At 45.6% G+C, this 21,763-nt stretch overlaps 1 protein-coding gene across 1 annotated transcript in view; it reads right to left on the bottom strand.

Annotated features, from left to right (window-relative positions):
* The window catches only part of LOC126536680 (ovochymase-2-like), a 50,887-nt gene that overhangs the window by 23,780 nt on the left and 5,344 nt on the right, over positions 1-21,763 (bottom strand). The window contains exons 3-10 of the mRNA XM_072287608.1: positions 17,131-17,196; positions 15,785-16,039; positions 14,373-14,467; positions 11,042-11,148; positions 9,215-9,477; positions 8,209-8,381; positions 6,557-6,748; positions 24-42 (exon numbers count right to left, since the gene is read on the bottom strand). Coding sequence (XP_072143709.1) covers positions 24-42; positions 6,557-6,748; positions 8,209-8,381; positions 9,215-9,477; positions 11,042-11,148; positions 14,373-14,467; positions 15,785-16,039; positions 17,131-17,196 — 1,170 coding nt within the window. The remainder of the gene's footprint in view (positions 1-23; positions 43-6,556; positions 6,749-8,208; positions 8,382-9,214; positions 9,478-11,041; positions 11,149-14,372; positions 14,468-15,784; positions 16,040-17,130; positions 17,197-21,763) is intronic.

The following is a 21,763-nucleotide window of genomic DNA, read 5'->3' on the forward strand; positions in this document are numbered from 1 at the left end:
CACGCAGCGATCAACGCATTTACCTCTGGCTGCTTCCGCCTCCTCGTGAAGGAATAAGAGGACGAGGAGGTCAAGCAGAAGCAGAGCGGAGCACGGTCGCCGCCGCCGCCGCATCCTCCAGCCAGCAGTACGCATCGTGTCTCCACCGTTTCCTCTTGCCGTGTTTCCTGTACCGGGCACACAAAGAGGCGCGGCCTTTCCCCTTCCGCACCAACGATGACGGGTACTCGCCGCCGTCGCCGCCGCAACCACGCTCGATGCGTCTTGGTGGCCGCAGAGGCGCGCGGCCTTGCACAACGAGGCAGCAACAGATCGCCTTCTTCGAAGCGCGCACGCGATCTGCGTAATCAGGCGCAGGGAAAGCCCCTCCTTTCCTTTCCTCGGGCCACGTGCTCACTCTACTCTCACCCTGTTTTTTCAAGTGTCAGGAGACACCTTTCGGCGAGTGGATGCGCTGTGTGGACAAGACGCGAGGCGGAGTAACGTGTTAATAAGGGGGACAACGGGAGGGAACGCGCTACAACACCTCGCATCATGGAATACCAACTGGCCTAAGCACTAGCTCTTGCGATGTGTGCACCCGTTTAGAGCATTTCATAGATCCGCACTAAGGCTTCCGCGTTATCGTCAGATGTAGCGTCGACGAGAAATAGGACTGCACGTGGCCCTTCGCAAATAAACGGAGTGAGTGAGTGAGTGAGTGAGTGAGTGAGTGAGTGAGTGAGTGAGTGAGTGAGTGAGTGAGTGAGTGAGTGAGTGAGTGAGTGAGTGAGTGAGTGAATACAAATGACCTGGCCTATTGCAATGCTTGTCATGCAATACTCCGCATGACGAGGTTGAAGAATAAAGAAACAAATATACAAACGTGCGCACAAACATACCGAAATGCACAAGCTTCATGATATACGAGAAAGTCGGCAGAATAAGTAAAGAAAGGTGACAGCTGAGGCAGTGCTGCCGATGTTTGCGTCCGATTATCAGAGGTCTGTACGTTCTCGTCCACTGAGAGACCGCTCCATGTCAACCGATCGACAGTGTCACTATATAGGCCATTTGTGGCATGGAAAATCGAGAGTGTACGTTGAGAAAAGCAAAGGTCTATAACTCCCGCTACATATCAGGCAGCGGTTGTGACTCTTCAGTTGCCAGACGGACGTTCACCATTAATTGGCTTGACATGTTTTACGTCGATGCGGAAGGAGGAAGAGAGAAAGAAGGAAAGGTAGGAAGCTGACGCAGAAAGGGCGCCGCATCGAAGTTGTATCTGCAAACGATTTCATTTTCAAGCACCGGTAACTCTCGTGCATCAGCTGTAGTAAGCGGATAATTTGGCCTGCGAACGAGACACATTGTATGACAGGTTCTGTAACATGGTACTCTATCTCCTTTCACTTGATTTTTTAAAATGAAAATATAATTTGTTTGTAAAGCTTTGCATAGTTAAGTTTTTCAGCCTTGCTTTTATTTTTTCACTGCTGTGAAATATTTGTCAATTTTGAAAAAAAGAGTAAAAAGCCCTTCAGTTACTTGTTTCTAAATTGCAGCGCCCCTGGCCACTCGAGGCACTTTGCGCGTATTCGCGGACTTCTTTCATACTCGGAAGAACAATCTTAGATAGCATGTATTGAGCAACAGAAAGCTGTATCGACAGTTTTTCATGTCGCTCCACAATTTTCTCATCGACACTTGTCATCTAACTATAATACTTGAGAAGTCGATTAATTGAAGAAGACTAATTATCTAAATAGGCGGTGTAAAAAATAATTTGAGTATCTCCAAGCGACGGCAAGCAACATTACCTTGGTTCTGTACAGCAACGTGGTATTCGCATATTTTTAAGCTCATGCTAAAATTAGCTGGGACACCCTGTATACGTGCGCGTGAGTGCGTGCGTGCAGGGAAGAGACGACGAACCTGTTGGAAGACGTATTTACTTAACGTTTTCGGCTGGTGGAACAGCTTTCGTCAGAGTACGTCTGACGTCGCTGTACTATGACGAAGGCTGGTCCACCAGCCGAAAACGTTAATACGTCTTCCATATCTATAATTTTTATTTAATTGTACCCTCAAGACCGAAGTATTACAGAGGAGAGTGGGTCAGAAACATATACATAAGGGAGTAACAAAGCAGCGAAAGGTGGTTAGTTATTACAGGAAAATTTATTAGTTAATTGTTGTATTCCGCAGTGGTGATGTCTGAGAAGGCCGAACGAAACTTTGAGTTGTCCTTGATTGCGACATCTGAGCCGGGAGTGTGGCTCCATCCCTGAGAAGTTCTAGGAAAAATGATTCGTGACAGGTTCTGCTGCTGCATTGAATAGTTCCAACCTTATGGCTATGATCAATGAGAGAGGAAATGTAGGTAGGAGATAATGTAAGGTTATTGCGCAGGTTGGAATTCTGGAAATATAGTTTATGAAATAAAGCAAGGCGAAAGCACTTACGTCGGGCTGAGAGAGGAGCAAGTAGCAAAGAGTTTTCCATGAACGTTTCACTTGATGTGCGACTACAATGGCTATAAATGAAACGGGCGGCATTATTTTGGATTAGTTCAAGCGACTGAATAGGGGTTTCGAGGTGCGGGTCCTAATAAGCGTTTTGTATAAGATTAATTTTAATGATGTAGGAGCAGAAGAAAAATTTCGGCGAAGATAGCCTAGCATGTGGTTAGTATTTTTAATTACCTTATCGATGTGCAGCGACCAGGAAAGTGACGGGGTTATGCGGACGCATGGGTGTTTATAGGAAAGTTACGACTTCCAGGGGAGTATCATTAAGGTAATAGCTCGGCGGAGGAATACTGCTGCGACTTACACGCATACATTTACATTTAGTTATGTTAAGTTGCATTAACCACACGTCACACCAGTTAGAGATAGCGTTTATATCGTCTCGTAGGAATTTGTTATCAGATTTGTCTGATATTTCACGGAGAATAACACAGTCATCTGCGAAAAGGTAAATATTAGAAAAGACATCATTGGGTAAATTGCTAATGTAAATAAAGAAAAGAAGAGGGCCTATAACTGATCTTTGGGGCACACCAGAGTCTACGGTGTTAAATGGGGACATGATTATTGACACAACATACTGTGACCGATTAAGGGGAAAATGTTGAAGCCATGTAAACAGGTTAGGATCAAGGTTAAGTTTACTAAGTATAAATAGAAGCAATTTATGGCCACTTTGTCGAAGGCCTTGGCGAAATAAAAGAAAACACAGCTGCGAATGAACCTTTGTCGAGAATAAGATGAAGGCTGTGAGTAAAAGAAAGAAGTTGAGTTTCGCAGGAGAAGATTTTTTCGAAAACCATGTTGTGCTTTTCTGAAAAATGAACTATTGTCTAATTGCTTTGTTAAATCTAAGTACAATATATGTTCAAGAAATTTGCAAGGAATGCTGGTGAGGGTAATGGGGCGGTAGTTGAGCGGCGAATTTTCGCTACCGGACTTGTGAAGTGGGACCACCTTCCCGACCTTCCAACCTGCAGGTAGCTGATGGGTATCTAAAGATTGCTGAAAAAAAATTTTGAAAGCAGAACAGATGAATAAACAACAGTATTTTTCAAAAAATTAGCGTTAACCAAATCAGCACCAGGACTTGACAACTTCAGATCTTTAATTACATTTTCGACCCAAAAAGGTTCAATGATAATAAAATCCATAGGTGGGTAATTGCAACACTCAAGAGTTGGAAGCACAGGGTCATTACATACAACAAAGTTGTTACAGAAAACAGAATTAAGGACATGGGGACATACATCACTGGGTGCCGGTGAACCACTGGAATCAATCAGCGCGACTGAATTATCTTTGGGAGGGTTGATAACACGCCAAAACTTTTTAGGGCCATTTGCAAGCATTGTGGGCCAAGTGTGTACTCGGAATTCCTTTTTGGCAAGTTTTGTAGCTTCTGTTTAAGTATTTTTCGCCTCCTTATAAAAATCCCGTTTCGATGCCAGAGCAGTTTTATTCGTCACAGCTATTTGATACAGTCGTCTTTTTCGGTTGGAAAGCCTTTTAAGTTGGAGTTGGACCAGGGCTTCTTGACATTGCAGGATATTACACTAGACGGAATAAACTTGTCGGCGAGCTTATGTATTTTACTTTTGAAAACGATCCAGTTCTCATAAACCGCGCGATCATCAAATTGGCTTAGGAAAGGATCAAGAAACTTAGCTAGCTCAATATTAATAGCGTCGAAATTTGCCCTATCATAGAGGTAAATTATTATTTTTTAAACTGGTTTTAACACACGAGGTAAAATGTTGAGAGAAGGACCTAGGTGGTCGCTTAAGCCCGGTAAGCATGAAACATTGGTAACTATGTCAGGATGAGAGCATAAGATTAAGTATAGGAGATTAGCAGCGCTGCCTGAGATCCTAGTTGGTTCCAATACTAATTGTGTCAGGGAAAACACAGAGCAGAGATCAAGAAAGTCGTTACTTCGTGAAGAAAATGGGTAACAGTGCGGAGCATCAGTAGTTCAGCATATGTTGGGGAAGCTGAAATACCCCAATAAAATAATGGGGTTTGAAGGATGCCGCAAAGTAAGGGTGTTAATCACATCGTGAAGCTCAGAAGTGAAAGTGAATGGGTAGGATGGAGCGCGGTAGCAAATAACGATCGTAATTTTACTGTAACCGATATCAACGCAAGTGCACACAACTTCCAGGTTACAGTGAATGTGGACTTGATGACACTGCAGGGACTTTGAAATAGCGATTAGTACGCCTCCGCCTTTGCGAGCAGTGCGATCGCAACGGAAGATACGAAATCGAGAAAATGCAATAATACCAGCATGACAGCTATCGATGAGCGATTCATGTTCCTCGCGTTTGTGAAACACACTTCTAGCGTTATCAACAAACATGTGCACGGAGGCTTGTGGTGTTAAAGATACGCCATTGCCCCTCGCGCATTGCTATGTAGTAGGGTGATGACGCAGATCGTCAGGTATACGCTTGCGTGATCTGGAACAACACTTTTAAATCGCTTAACGCTGTCACTTGTTGGATAATATATGAAACATCGATTATCAATGAAAAGCTTGTTAAAACGTAGTCTAAATGAGAGGGAATTAGGCTGGTTTTTACCAAATTGGAGAAGCTTCTTTCTAGCGAGCCTTGTCGCCGGCGAGAAGCCCTCAGATACTGAAATATTACTACCTTTAAGTTGGCTGCGCGATGAAAGCATGCTCTCCTTAATTGTAAAGTTTTATAGTTTCATTATAACCGGACGACACTTCGTATTTGAAAAAGTCCCGATTCGATGCGCCCGTTCAACTGTTTCGTGGCAAGGCATTTCCCATCGCTGACGGCAGGGCATCCAGAGTTTTCTGTTCAGTTTGCAGCCATGACTCACGGGAATAGGGTATGCCGTAAAAAAAAAAAAAAAAAAGTATTGCGCCTTGGTCTGTCTTCCAAGTCGTCTAAGCGCGAGACTATGTGCCCAGCTGCTTTTTCGACCGCTCAGCACTTTCTTGAGTTATGGCGAAATCATTGCAAACAGTGTCTAATGCTTCAGATTTATTTTCAAATGATTCAAGACGGTGGCAAATATCGGCTAGCTTGCTTTCAATTTTTGGCTGGTTTTCACGTGCTTCATATCTGAGTTCAACTCGAACGGACCTTTAGTAAACTCGACTGTCGTATTCTTTGTCTTTAAGCATTAATAAGACGGTACTCATCTGATCAGACGGAGATTCGGGAAGACTACTCGAGGCAGAGAAATCTTGAGACGTCTTCTGCACCCTTGAAGGCCCCGGGTTTTCCTCGACGTCATTGCATTGCAACAACAACAGCGCCACGTCGAGACAATCACACACAGTAGCATATAAGACAAGTGGGCATGGGAACAGCAAAAGTGAGCGATTATCGCTCCGTTTAGCATATATGGTCAAATTGTTACGCACTTGTGGAGCAAAGAAAAGTTGCGCATGAGGCATATAGTGCAACGAGTGCTACTCGAATGCCCACTGAAGGAGTAGCTAATCAGCAAGCTGCTTTTCAAGGGGCTGGGAAAGGGCGGTATATCAGCCGGTGCCGTCGTCCTAGAAGCGATGGGGTGTCCGTCTAGCGGTACATCCAGGAAGGACAGAATATTATGGAGACCACACGTGCGTGTGACAGGTTCGTGACGATCTTGGACAGCATCAACGCACGCGCCCACAGTATGGCAGATGTGGATGAGCGCAGAAGGTGAAGGAAAGGCCAGCAGCAGCAAAATATGTGGAGCGAAGGAAAGTTGCGCATGAGGCATACTGCAACGAGTGCTGCTCGCATGCCCATACATATACCGTATATCGCCAGCGTTGAACACGGACCACCTAGCTGTCTTTCAGGGTCGCATTGTTCTACAATAAGGACGTATTAGACACCATGTACGAGCCAAATACCCGCTGCAAAGTTCGCATGACTTAGGCCGTGAGAATTTGGGCGCGTTCGTGGCCAATGGTTAGAGCAGTAAGGTGAAGTCCTGTGAGACAGAGTAAAAACAAACGGAGAATGTAGTTTTCTTATGTACAACTAGGGCGCCACAGTTTTATTAAATTAAACGTATATTCGTTTGTCCGGTATGACGTCTGCCATGACGTTGAGTATCCAGTCCACGTATGTTGAGACTCTTGTGTAGACGCCAGGGTAGGCGGCGGACCCGCAACCGACGCCGAACGAGACGATGCCGATAGTTTCGAAGAAATTCCGTCCGTCCCGGGTAGAGTTCATCACCAGCGGTCCACCCGAATCTTGCTGCAAAGAAAACATACAAAGACGTTCGCTGTAGGTCAGAAAGAAGACGAAAGCCACGGGTGTCCGGCGGCTTGTTCAGGTGCGTCCGTCAAACGTAATCGACATTTTTCGTAATCAAGTCTCGCTTTTACAAACCTCTCAACGGTTATTAGGCTTACTGCATCACTTCCAACGCAGCTGCCTTGAGACAACAGTATACATATGTGAGGACAATGTCATGTTTTGCATTGCAGATACATGTCACTGATGTCAGCAAAACACGTCCTTATGGAGCTTGATTATCGCAGCCCACTTCGTTCTTGGAGCATGAGAACATGTAACAATTGTAATCAATCAAGTATATAGCTCTTTACGTGCAGAAAGCGCAATCTGGCTGTGGAAGGCGCCGTACTGGGGAGCTCGGGATTAGTAGCTATAGTATGTAGTTGCTGCGGCGTGACATGGCCGCCATTGCTTGCATGGCTTACATTGGCTGACATTGTTTGCAAATGGCGTTAACCATTTTGTTCTGTGTTCTGGAACCGCGACAAATTGGTCAACACTGCTGCTCATGAATAATCTGTTGTTGCATTGGGGTACATCGGAGCGTGATAAGAAACATTTTTTATGTTATCACCGGCCAAATGTTGCATCCTTTCAGCGACTATCACATCGAAAAAGAACAGAATTAAATTGTGGGGTTTTTCGAGCCAAAACTACGATATCATTATGACGCACATAGATTGGGGGACTCTGGATTAAATTTGACTACCTGGCGTTCTTTAACGTGCATCCAATGCACGGGTGTATTTGCATTTCGTCCCTATCGAATTGTGGCCGTCGCGGCCGGGATTCGATCCCGCACCCTCGAGCTTAGCAGCCGAACACCAAAGCCAGCACACCCCCGCGGTGGGTATATCACATTGTGTCAAGAGAAGCACTGTGTAATATTTTTCAGTCTCTTTTTCCTCTCAGAGTTGACCAGTGTTAAAATAACGCCAAAGCCTACAGCGTGTTTTGCACGTACATTTGGGTGCCTAACTTTATGGAAGGGTCAAAGTTGTGCAATAAAAGGTAGAAAAATTGTGAAGCATCAACATCACTACGATTCCGGCACTATGGTTAAAGGTTGAAGTTCGGCCTTCTGTTTTCTAAATGGTCGATATATCGTAAACAGTTGTTTATTTGCCAATAAAGGAAACTTTGCTGCCGGAGAATGATTAAATTATAGAAAAATGAAATTGTCTAACATCGAGCTAAACGTATTTTTTTTTTGTCTTCTTTTCAAGCCAATCTCTTCCTCCGTTGGTAGGCAGCGCTAAACAGACAAGAAGGCAAGGGAAAGAGGGCACAAGTAGTTCTAGCGATCTGTCTTCTCATCCGTTTTGCGCTGTGTATACGTATGTCCGTGGATCCCGTACCGACTAGACCAATCGGAGTGTTTCACAGTGGTGGGTTACGTTTGACAAGATGCAACGTACCTGGCAGGCGTCGACACCACCGTCCGTGATGTTCCCGGCACATAGAAAGTCGTCGTTGATGCCGCGAGGGAACTTGGTCTCGTATGAGTCCAGCTTCTTATAGGCACGCTCACAAGACGGATTGTCGACGAGCGGTATCCTGGCCTCCTGGAGAATCGTCTGCAGTCTTCCTCCTGCGCACAGTGTTCGTGTAGCGCGGCATTTCAAATGGCCGTCAGATGTGTCGCCGCCACTGCTCTTGGTTGTTTAGAACAGGATTGCTCAAGAAAACCTAGCTGGCGCACACTAAACTCGGACAATTTTCAATTTCTTAATTTCAGAAAGTTTCGCAGAGCCTCTGCGGTTGCGTAGCATAACAAAATGAACAGCACCTGAGAAGTATGCATAAGTTACATTGGATATACACAGGCAGCGCTGTTTCGACTGGCGTCTCCACAGAGGGTGTTCTCACTAGTACAGCCGAAAGTGATGTGTATATGCGCAAAAGAAACGATTGAACTGACAAGATGCTGCGTAGCGTAAAGGTTCACGTTGTTTGGGAAATTCCTTCGTGATCGGGAAGGTAACTTGCCCGGCTTATATATCAACGGTATGTGTGACAAAACACGCTACAACCCATCGGTGACAGTGAATAAATAAGTAAATAAGTCCTTTTTTGTGTTCTCATTTCCTCGGTGTCATCGTCAAGGTTGGATTTCGAGTGAATTTGGTTTATACTATTAACACGTCAGGCGCCATAAACCAAGCATATCCATCAGCAGTAAGTCGCGGTGTTGCTCATTGCCTGTATTTTCATTTCCTCAGGGAAGCGTCATTTGTCACAATGACTTTTATATAATTTCTATAACAGTTTTCCATAATTAGGGCAATTCAGATTGAATGAAGGAAACAAGACAAAACAAGAATAAAGAGAGGACAGAAAAAAAAGTTACATAATGGCAGACCAACTCGCCCAAACTGTCACCCTCTAGTCCCCCGACAGGCTGAGCGCTAAGTGCGGACTCACCGAAATCGTCGTGTCCCCAGCCTAGCACGGTGGCGTGCTGCGAATCGGGCACGGAGCCCGGCTCGGGCAGGCAGGCGAACGGCTTCGTGATGTGCTGCTGCGCCGATCGGTTGAGGAAGAGAAGCGCCACATCGTTGTAGTGAAACCGGTCGTCGAAGTCCGGGTGCACGTGAACCGATTCCACTTGGCGCTCCACGAAGGGCTCGGTGCTGGCGTCCGATATGCTGACGCCTCCGATGCGGACCACGTATCGCGTGTCACGCCTGCGTTGAAAAGGACACAAGTCACGATAATATGAGAGTGCGTCGGCTACGAGTCAAGCGAAGAGAAAGAGAGGGAGCAAGGATACAAGGAGTTATATACAACTGGACGAACGTCCCGTTCGCTACCCTGTACACTGGAGGTAAGAGAAAGGGAAGTGCACTTCACTGGTAGTTTAAAACGACACTCGCAGCGTTTGTGTGATTCCAAAAAAGAGAAAAGTAGCTCGAGTGAAGTTGTCCCTCTTCAGCTGGCTTATTAGGCTGATGTGCAAGCTACAGGTGGTCGTGTTGAGCGCGTGTTAAGTCGGACAAGCCTTTCACGGCGTCCAGAAAAGACGCCTTATTTTTTGGACTTTCGCAGCACAATTGCCCCCCCCCCCCTCCCTCCTAGCCTAATATGTATGCGTTACAAGATAACTAAAGTGCCAGAGATCTCGATGCGTGAGTGGAGGTCGCAGTCGAGAAAATAAATATTTAGACCTGAAATATTTAAACATTCCTTGTCTTTACGAGTACTTATCGAGAGAGAAGGACAGCCGTTCCTCGAGGAAGTTAATTATCGAGTAGCCGATCAGTTGGACGCTTTACGCTGTAACCGGGCGCACGTATATTTTAATCCAAGACGGTATTGTTCTTAATTGGCCACGGGCTCAGCCGGTCATTTCAGAGAACATTCGCTGGCACCGCTTAATTGCGTCCAAGTTGATCATAATGTTCGGTGCTGTGGTGGAGATGATAATAGAGAGCTTTAGTTTAGGGGACACGAGCGGCTTGCTTACGCAAGAACTAGGGGCGATGGTACTGCGCATGCGCAGACACAAACGTAGAGGCCGCGGTACTGCGCATGCGTAGTACCGTGGCCCCTAGTTTTTGCGTGCGCAAGCCGCTTGCAACCCCGAAACTAAAACTCTCTAATGATTCGCCGCTCGTGCGTCGACGTACAGTAATTTCAGTCACTACAGTCGCTGGCATTACAATCACTTGCACGATCCTCGATGATTCCTGGCATTCAATAATCTCTTTGTGTCTATAATTTCGTTGTCACACGCTGTTAGTATCTACTGAAAGACGATCGATGGAGTGGTTCTTGGCAAACAACTTTTTGTTCCAGTAATAGCTGAGAGACGTAACTGAAACTTTCGATATCCCGAGCCACTTGCGTCTGCTAGTTATAAAGAGAAAATGATAAATGAAAGCCATTCTGTACGTATTATATACAGTGCTCTCAAGCTTACGGGCTACTAAGTAGCATATTGGGAGCGAAAAATAAAGAAAAATGCATAATGCCAGATTATATATTTGGTAGCGACGCCTGAGCGTGGTGCGCGGGTCATGACGTCACTCTGGACACAGGGCAAGTGTTGATCTTATTTTAGAATTTTTCTGAATAACATTTCGGAAAACCGAGTGAAATTTTTCAAAACTATTTTCTTTGTTTGTTTCTACCTGGAAAAAAACTCGTCAGCCAACGTTCAAAGACTCCGTCAGCACCAACTCATTTGCCGCACATGTGCAAAGGGAGAGACAGCTTCAATGAGAACTGGTTGGACATGAGGGTACTTACAAGTCGCCATAGTAGCAGTGAGCAGCCGATAGGACCACATATCTCAAAATTAAAGTTCCTCCGCACCAGAAGTTCAGCACCCTCACACTGTCCCGGAATACGGCCACCTGTGAAACAAGCAACCATAGATGTTCGGCACGGACAGGTCTCCTTTTGCAGTACGACACTGCAATATTTTAATAGGGGAAATAATGGGTCAGTACAACGATCCGCAAATCTCACCCTAAGAGTGCGCACTACTCCCGTGAACTTATCTGGCGATCAGAAAGGCAGAAAGGCTATTCGTTCGCTTGCGCGCCCATGTACACTGTCCCCGCTTCTCAATGACAGCTACTGCTGCGTCGGCTATAGTTGATAACATAAGGATGGAATGTGGGCTCAATTATTTATCCCATTCCTTAAACTCATATAGATACAGCAGTCACAGTTCACTCTGACGTAACATATTACTGAAGTTGCTGACCAGCATAGGTCATAAAACATTTCCACTAGCATTTTCTCTGGGTCTCGCAACTGAAGTTATGCTTGCCGTCTTTAACTCGTTTCTGTCATTAAGCGACCAATAGATGTCACGATGTTCGTGTTGTTGTCGATTAGATGTATTAACACTTAAGTGCACCCCTTATTTATCCGCCTTAAGCAATTGAAAGAAGAAAGTTTTCGATAAATGTCACACCTGCCTAGAGAACACGAATTTTCGGTGTTACTATGAAAAGAAAACGGCTGATGAATGGGGTGAACATTTTACGTGATGTAATGTTCCAACTCAAGACTAAATAGAAAATTTTATTTGAATTTGTACTTAGAAACTCGAATTTCTCAATGCGACAATAAGCGGATCTGGGACAATCGTTTAAATGTTTCTGCGGATATCTGACAGGGCAAATACTACCGATTGCTACCTCGGCTGATACTGCAACATGCTGTTCTATAGCTGGTCGTCGAGAAGGTAAGTGCACGACACGCTGTATTGCCCACAGCAGAGAGACCCTGCTTCTGGGAAAAAAAGTATCCATCACTCTTGCAGATGGAAAGCGTGAGAAATAAAGCAGACACAACAGACCCTGTGCTTTGGATCCAAAATAGCAAGGTAGAAAACATCGTGCTGCGCCTGTTACAGTGCAGAAGCAGTGGTGATGGCATGAAACATTTGCGGACCCGAAGTGGAATAACCTGGCACCATCATTCTTTTTCTGGAGAAACGCATTACGGCACTACAGGCCTTGCCCAAGACATACACGCCGAAGTGAAAGTTCTGCGTGTACAGAAACGGAGCCGGTCGGTCATTTGATGTTCGTGGAATCCTGCGCTGTCGAGAGCGCTGCAGCCATGTCTGCATGCACAGCTCTTACGGGAAAAAAAGAAAAGCATATGCGAAACAGATATAGCCACCGGCGTTTTACTTCTGGCGTTTTCATTATACCCAAAAGTCACCGGGCGTCTGCAGACGCGACCTCGAAAGGAGAAGGCGACACCTTATGGCAAAGGTGCTTCACGCATATGTGCGACATGTAAGGCAGCCTCGCAAAGCGCATCGCCACATAAACACAGAGCAGGAATAAGGATGTTTCTGCAGAAATGGTGCTTTCTCTGCTGCTGTGTAGGCGGAGGTGAACCGGGTAAACATAGCGCATAGGCTACTTTGCAGGAAGATCAGCGACGTTAGCATGCGGAGCTGGAAGCGAACAGTGCACAGTAGCGCGTGGCATTAGGGCAGCCTGTAGACTTACACCGCATTCTATTACACCGCATTACACCGCACACTTTGGGACTTTTCCCCAAGCAATAATGTTCATCTACCTTGCGTGCTTTTTTCTTTCCTTGACGATACGCACCCAGTACTTGCAGATCACGAATGGCATGCGCGTTGTTAGCGTGACATAGCATTCTTGACAGGTAAGCGAGTGCAGAGTTTTCAAGAAAGGAAACGCAAGCAATAAAAGTGAAGATTACTGTTACGGGACAAGATATGGCCTACAAGGGTGCAAACTTTTTTTCACTCTTAAAGAAATTTGGGCCTTTGGGCCGTATCTTGTCCCACAACAATAATCATCAGTCTTGCCGGTATTTCCTTCCTTTAATGCTGCGAACCCTACTTCCAAGTCACGAGTGGCATGCGCGTTATCACCGTGACATAGCATTCTCGACAGGAAAGTAGCGAGCGCAGCGTTTTCAAGAAAGGAAACGCAAGCAAGACATATGACGAGTATTGCTGTGGGACAAACATACACCCCAAAAGGTGCAACTGTTTTAAGAGTGTTGAGAGCGCAAGTAAAAGTAAACACCTAGTGAAGTGAGGCCCATAATTGTTTACATTGACGGCAAGCTTTACAGTGGCTGTAAAGGCACGCCCTTGAATAACGTCGAAACAAGCTTACTTATTTTGCTTGTTTGTTCGAATCCCATTTGTAAAGCACATCATTGGTTAATATACAAATAAACAAACACACTTGTTTCTCCTGTTTGTTCAGATCCCGTGATCACCAGCAAGGACTCTCTGTACACCCTAAAATGTGATTGCGTTTTGCAGTTGCTCTGCGACCTGAACCGGTGCAATGTAAGGGTTCCGTTTGCTCGGTTATATTGGTTTCATATCCTCCACCATCCATGGCCTGCCGACTTCGATGATAATAGCGTGGGCGCGAGTCACGTTCGGACCACTTATCAAGCGCGAGAAAGAATAGAATTGGAATAGAATCGTTAATTGCATTATCCCAACCCTATCTTTATAACGATGCTTCCACCCGAACAGACGTCATTCCGTTGAACTGTCGACTACATCAGTTACGGCACTGCGTGACAGCCTCCTACTGCCGCCTTCATCGTATATGAAAAAGGCTAGCAGAGACGTCTTGTAAGGAATGGATCGTTGTTTCGGTTTGTGGGACTCTACATCATATATGATTGAGTGCTGAAATAATGTTTTTGCGAGCACGTTAAATGAAGCAACATTTAATAAACGTCCGCTTCGGCCTCCGCTGGTAATTTTTTAGCAATCCGTTGTTATTGCAATATCGACTAGCGTAATATTCATACTTTACCTGTACTGATCCTGACACACGTTTTAGTTATCGGTCCAGGTATAACGCAGCGTACGATGTAACGTCAGCTTTACCGATGAACATATACCGCTATCATGACGGCATGGTAGTTGGCTTCGCCCCGTGAATGCCATGTGTTTTGCGATTATATAGAGAGACAAAAGATATAAATAATATACATACAGTGAAGGAATATCTTTGCCGCTAGCAGATACCCTTTAAAATAAAATGGAGTTGCCCATTCCCAAAACTTGGAATGTGGTTTAGCTTCTGTTGCAGCAACTGCTTACCATAAACGGATAGCAACCAAGCTCTGCGTCCTTCCCACCTTTCACGACTGGTCTGAAGTCGATATGACCAGGTTTACTAGGAGTCTTGCCACAGTCTGAAAAAAGCAAAAGCAAAAACAGCGAATCCTGAGCAGACGATATATGTTCTGATGACAGTGTGCAGTTCCTCACTGCAGGGACTTGATTGCGTCAGGTTGCAAGCTCTTTCTCCTACGATATTTAGTTGAACGTATTATATCGAAGGCTACAGTATAGGTCGCTATACCGTCAGCCTAGTTGGTTCATGCAAGCGTCCCGTTGTTGACGCCGTATTTTGCGAATATATCAGTAGGCATTCTAGATAACTGCGTTTAGATCAGCAGTTTTCTCTCTTGCTTCGTTTAATTAGGGTTTTAGGCTTGTCTCTTCTTCCTCCCTGCTTCGTCTTTTCCTTTTTTTTTCGTTTCTTCCTGTTTTTCTTTTTTGACGACAAAGTTGGAGAAACTGTTTTCCCATGCAAATTTCCTTGTCATGCAGGCGCCGCGGCGGCTATAACCTATATGTTCACCTCAGCACAAGGTCGCGAGTTCGAAACCCGCAACCCATTTCAGTCTCATTTCATATGGTTTCCTAATGAAAGAAAATCTGCAGACTGAGATTACGGTGCGCTTTGAAATACTCCACAGGACCACGATTGTTTCGTAGCCTTCCACCATGCAGCGTCACTCAAAGCCGATAGAAGCAATCAGTAAATTTGTCCGTTATTAACCCTTCGCCGCTGCAGTCACTATTCATTTCGTAAGAAGAGTTCTGTTTTCCTGTGCGCTATTCAGCCTTTCACCCATAGCAACGGTCCGTGAGCTATCGCATTCTATACAGCTAAACGCAAGGTCGCGGGCTCGATGCCCAGCTTTGACGACCGCATTAGGATGGTGACTTCATCAAAACGTGATCGTGTACTAATACTTAGGTGCACGCGGAGGACCCTACAGGTGATCAAAATTATTCCGGAGACGTGCATTATGGCGTCCCTCGCAGCACTGATGTTGCTATGAGATGCTCTTGTGGTTGTTCGAAAGGTGAATTGCAACTCATTAGACTATACAGAGAAAACCTCAGAAACGAGACACTTGTTTCTGCGCTGCGTCCCTTGCGCAATGTGCTATGGTCCACCTGTCATACGACACTAAATAGCCAGAATTTCTGTTCTAATGTCGTTATTTAATTTTTTTCTTTTTTCTTCTTTCTTTTTATTTTTACTTTTTTACCTATAACATTACACAAGGGAGATAGAGGAGAACCAAGCAAGCAACTGCCTGCTGAAAGGGCATGACGCCCACCCGCTCGACGAGGGCCCTTAATTCTTTGTCAGTCACTCAGTCATGTGATGCTCTCGCGACCACGTCTCCCCGTCGTCCTTTTCCGAGACGTACATTTTCCGTTCTCGTACTTGAGTCCGGCGATCTTTACGGCTCTGTCCAGAGGGGGTCGCGTGGGCGGAATGGGCGTGGTCATCACCATCCGGCTCGGCGACTGGGCTCGTGGGCAGCAGGCGTACGCGACGCCCTCTTTCAGGTCGCACAGCGACGGGAACTTCTTCTGCCGAACCTGCTCCTGCAGCGGCCCGCAGCTGTCCAGGGGAACGCACGCGCCCGGCAGGCCGGACTCGGCCACCGTGCACGGAGTCCCTGCGGCGGCCAGTTTCGCCAAACTGTGACAAACGGGCAGCAAGCACTGCGAATCATGCAAGAATCTGAGGTTGTCGAGAAATCTCTGCGAGAAGTCAGCTGCAGCTGTCTGGTTCACATTCCACACTATCAGACGGAGTTCCTTCCGTTGTAGCGTAAGGTAGAATTCGCACGCGCAGACACACTTCATAGGGCTCGCGCACGCATGCACTCGCACGCTCTCGGAGATGACATTGCAAGCACTGATGTGTACGCATGAGCTATTCGTGTTATCAGTTGCCTGTCTATCGAGTAAACGGTTCAAACGAGAAAATTGTTGCCTTTAAACACAAAGTTTAACTAGATGAAAGTGTTCGAAAGGAACATTTACCGCGTATTCAACATACACAGCAGTTAAGTTTAGCTAACCATTTTCCTAGTGCGCACTGATGTATGAGTTTAATGTATTATCGTAAAGTAAACGCCCCCCCCCCCCCCCCCCCTTTAGTGCTACTTCAAATAAGTGTAACGTGCTGAATCGTATAACCATCAGAAGTGAGAGCGCTACGTTTCGAGAGTGATACTTAATAGTAGAAGTTCTACGTTTAGAAGAAAGCACATACATATATTATTGTTATCAACGACAACGCGCATCGGCGAGGGGCGAGCTTATTATTAGCGATCGAAGGCGACCATACAATTTCAAAGGTCACTTACGAACAAAAAGCTTTGCAAGTTCGACTTGGTTCTTACAAATCTTATATGAATGTGGCTTAAAGGAATGGGTAAATAATACGAGCACACTTCCTTTGAAATGTAGCACGTGGTATTTGTGAACAATAAAGGGTTCAACTGTGTTGTTTCTCAAAAGGGGATAAGCAAGCACTCTGCCGGTTAACTCCGATCTGAAGAAATTTTAGGAGACAAACATTGTATTGTTTCACTAGCAGTAATTTCATACTGTTCGGTTAAACGGGGAGGGGCGGGGGTGAGCAACATTCGATTTAGGAAGCATTTACTGTTGCGCCTTTCTTCAACGTGTTGTTATTTTGCGTGCTCATTCCCTAATTTCACGAAACAAAGTTCTGTAATATAAACAGTTGGCACGATACCTGCAGGCGGTTCTCCGACGACTGGTTGAGAACGGTCTGGAGTTGGCACCGGTGGTGGAGGAGTTGCTGCATGCAGTATATAAGTTGTACACTGGGGCAACAATACGTAGCTATTCAGAACGTTTCCTCTTCGGCTACCTTCAGCTACGGCATGCCTTCAACAAAAGCACAATTGAGGGAGCCCGCGTCTGCCCATTATCGGTACACATGTCCCACGAACCACTTCGTTTGTATTTGCGCTTACTCACATGACACCATCGCCATCCATTGATGACGATGCTGCATGAGCGGCCGTACAGCAGTTTCGCAAGGGCACTCCGCTGCCATCTACCCGACACAACATCAGGCTAGGCCCTTCCATATCACCCCGTCAAACCACCGTGGGTGGTGGTTCAACCTTCAGTGTGCCTGCATGTCCGCGGCATACTAAGGAAATCATTGGTTCCCGTTAGCGGACTGCAGCAACTTGCTCTGGCACACATCTGGTCAGGATGCCAGACCTATGTCCATGTGTACACTGACGGATACGCGTCGCCAAAGGCATCGACAGCAGCTGTGGTGATACCCGCCCAGCCGACGACTCGAAGTTTCGTTTTAGACCACAATTCTACATCAACCGCTGCAGAGCTTGTGGCCATTCGGGAAGCGATTCACCACATCTGCGGGGAATGACCTGAAGAGTGGTGCATCTTCGCGGGCTCAAAACCCGCGCTGCAAATTTTGAGATGCTTGCTGCGCCACACCGCCTATCAGGCTCTGGCGCTGCAGATCACTGAGCTCCTTTCATGCGCTCAACAAAAAGACTACCGAATAGTACGTGTTCCAATGGACCCCGGGACATTGTGGGCTCAATGGTAATGATACTGAAGCAAGACGCGCCCTCAGAAATAGCCCGCGAACTGCTGTGCCGTTCCCTAGACCGGACATCGCGTGCCTCCTGTCGGAATTAATGAGTGCGACGAGAAGATACTGGGCCCAACCAGACGCTCGCCACGTCCGCCTTAAAAGGCTGGATCCCGCTATGAATTTTTCTGTACAGCGTGGAATTCCATGCCCTCGTGCCTTCCTGATATAGACCACGTTTAAGCGTCGCTTTCACGCGCAGATACTTGCAGATGATTGGACCGGCGGGCTCTCCGGACTGTTCAGCGTGTGGCGTTGTTGAGACTACAGACCATGTGCTCGTGGTGTGCCCTGTGTGTGCGCGCGTATAGACTTACACTGGCAGCTGCCTTAAGGCATTTAGACAACAAACCACTATCGGAGGACCTCCTCCTAGGCGCATGGCCGAAGAGTTGGCAGACGATAGAGGCAATGCGTGCCTTTTCACGTTTCTTAGGCGACACCGGCCTGGACTCACGCTTGTGATGGTAGCACTTATGCGATGTGTTCTTTCATCGCGCTTCTCCCATCATCATCGCCCATTGTGACCACCTTTCTTCTCTTCTTCCCCTTCTCTTGCGCAGAGTAGCAAGCCAGAAACTCCACTTTCTTGCCGACATCTCTGCCTTTTCCAGTTAATAAACTTCTTCAGCCGCTAACTTCCTCTACCACTTGGGCCCCTGAGCCATCTTTTTGAGATTTTTCATTTTCTTTCTGCTTTCTTTTTTTTAGCAACGTATCTGATATTCAAATATTGAAAAACAAACATGGCCTTGAGTAAAGCGAGAAATCGCGCTAGTTGGTGTTTAATAGTCCATTGTGTCCTTCTGCGTTGCTGTGCTAAGTTTCACTCAGCGCATTACAAGATGAAACATGATCATAGTAAATTACAGAACGACATCACCACAGATCGTAGTATGGCGAGTATATGATGGTCTCCATCATAGTGGTGGCAAATGAGCTCTAGCGTTTCTTAATTTCGAATAAATTTAAGCTTTTATAGCCCAGCCAATCGTTATTGCAAGTGCGAAATCTGCCCCGCTGTCTGAAAAATATCTAAATGTTTAGGAATACCACAATAAATCGGCCATCTAAGCACCATATTCGATTATAAGTCGTGGCATATGCTAAACTGACAATTATGACAGTTCTTTTTTCGTTCTTATTTCGCGCCGTTTCGGGAGTCCGATGCTACCTGGATCATGGCTGTAGCTGGTCAATAGACATGCAAGAAAATGCTTGCGCCGCATACCGCCGCTGTGTATCCTCCGTGCATCTGTGAAACGGAAGAGACGATGACCGGAAGCGTGTGATGACAATTTCGCTTTATGGCCAATGGGAAGCAGCGGCCTCTGGCTTATGGAAACTCATGAGTGAAACTCCCCGAGAAGCCGCAAAAGAGCGCGCTGTGCGCGGTGTGCTTGCTTTGTCTGAAAATCAAAACGTAGCGTTATGCATAACAATGGGCGAACAATGCTGCTACACCAAGCTGGATGCGTTAATTATAGCTCAGCAGAGTTAGTTTGTGAAATTTGCACACGAGTGCTGCATTCGCGCTGAGAGACTTGGCCTTCATTATAGAGGTAGCGAAACATGCGTATTATAACCCTTCAAATCCCGTGTTCTTAAATGATCTTGTTATGGTGAACTTATGGTATAACACGACGCAGAGAAATAAATCGTATTCGTATACGGTGAGAAAAAGAAATTGCACTTGTTTAACCAAAGATCAGGCTTGGTAACAGCCGACACATCTGAAAAAAAAAAAACAATCAGAGGACACCCAAACCATTCTTATGAGTTGTTAATGCGAAAGTATTTATATACAATTGAACGCCGCTGAGCGGTCCTTCGAATTTGGCACTGCGAGTAATGTTTTATAGAGTTTTGATGCGGGGTATGTTATCGAGTTTTGTGATCAAATTGGTGTGAATATTTTTTTTTAAGTTTCTACGTTAACAAGTTGGCTGTAGACTGGAATCATTTGGACGACATAGCTGAGAAATCATGGACGCCCCATGCCACTGACGTTTTGTGGGACGACAGACCGAGCAAGCAGCAGCGGACTCCAATGCCGTCAGGCACGCACAGCAGCTAAGACCAGTGGAGGTGAAAGAGAGAGAGATACAGAACGCGCGCAGGCTTCCGAGATGTCCTCTCCCCTCACGCAACACCCTGGGGCGCTGAGGCAGCAGCAGGTGCTACGACTTGCCCGCTCTGCTCTGTCGAGGCGCTCTCGCGACGGGGCGTCGCAGGCAATGGGAATTTAGGTGCCGTTTTGTTACTACAGACGCCGGCTTTTTCGCTCAATGGCCCATTTGACGCTTCCGCATCAAAAACGAAAAAAAAAAGGAAAAAAAAGAACGCGATTTCGAGAGTAAGCAAAGAGACTACTATCTTAAATACCATTGACGCGGAAACTTAACGTTTTGACGACAAGACTCCCACGCCAATGTTTTTCTTGCTGGTTTGTTTGTTTGTTTCTGAATTATTTTTGTTATTATTATGTGAACGTGTTTGTCGCAAGATGTAATAGACTGTCAGTAAAATTATAAAAACATACATAGCCACACTTGGCTATGAAAAATATATCTCCGGCAAAAATTTACAAGAGTCCAGCAGAATTTAGGCACCTAGTAAAGGGAAGGAGCAAGATTCATGGTTTCTAAACGATTTTGCGAATATAACTTGGAATTTTTTGTTGAATTCTTGGTCAATCCAATAGTGGATATGAGTCATATTATTACTGAACAACACTAATAACATCAACAACTATTAGTTCTACTAATACTCCTACTACTGGTAATTATTATTAGTAGTAGTACTACTCCTACTATTAATGCTACTACTACTACTACTACTACTAGTGCTACTAATACTACTACTATAGTACAAACTATTACTACCACCAGTAGTAGTAGTAGTAGTACTACTACTACTAGTACTACTACTACCGCGAACCAGTGCCGCCTGGTTTTGGAGGAAACATTATAGTACCATGGAAGTATGCTGTTTCGGTCTAGTATGTGGAATTCCCGGAGATAAGGTACAACGGCATACCAGTAACAATAGCAGAGTGGCGATTTTGTTTACAACAGCAGGTAGATGATAGGTACGTAATTAGTAAATCTTCCTTGATTGTTCTTCATAATATGTTCCAGAAATATGTAGAAAGCACTGTCACTGCTTTATTCTGCAAATATTACCGTCTGTCTTTCGGTGTGACATAATGCAGATATTTCGGCAGTGTTTCGCGTTTCTAAATACAGGTAAGAAGACTGTTTGCAAACGAGAAAAGAAAAATTAAGTCGTTCCCCTCTATTGACCTAATGCAGCGATATTTATATGCTAAACGGCGACAATGAACGCGAGAAGAACGTAGCCTCGAGTAAGTTAATGAATCAATAAAAGGAAATAATGCCAAAAGTGGTGCAGAACGGTCTCAAAAACTCTCGACGCTTGTTCTGTACCAAAAGCTGTGAAAATTGCAACTGAAAAGCAGCACCATCTCTTGTTCAAAGTACGCGTATATTAGCCCAGAAAACTCATCCACACATTGACGCTGCAGTGGAGATCTCGGAAGTCAAGTTATTACGTGCGCTACAGCTCTCTATGAGTCGGAAGGCCGTACACTGCAGAGAAGGTTCCATGCTCTCTCATATCGCAACTTTCGCAGCGATGAAATGTGGGAATCTATCATGAGTATGTGTTCTTTCACCGAAAGTTTTAAAGATATTGCTAAAAAGGCGTT

Source organism: Dermacentor andersoni, chromosome 4 (assembly GCF_023375885.2).
Source record: "Dermacentor andersoni chromosome 4, qqDerAnde1_hic_scaffold, whole genome shotgun sequence".
Taxonomy (NCBI): Eukaryota; Metazoa; Arthropoda; class Arachnida; order Ixodida; family Ixodidae; genus Dermacentor; species Dermacentor andersoni.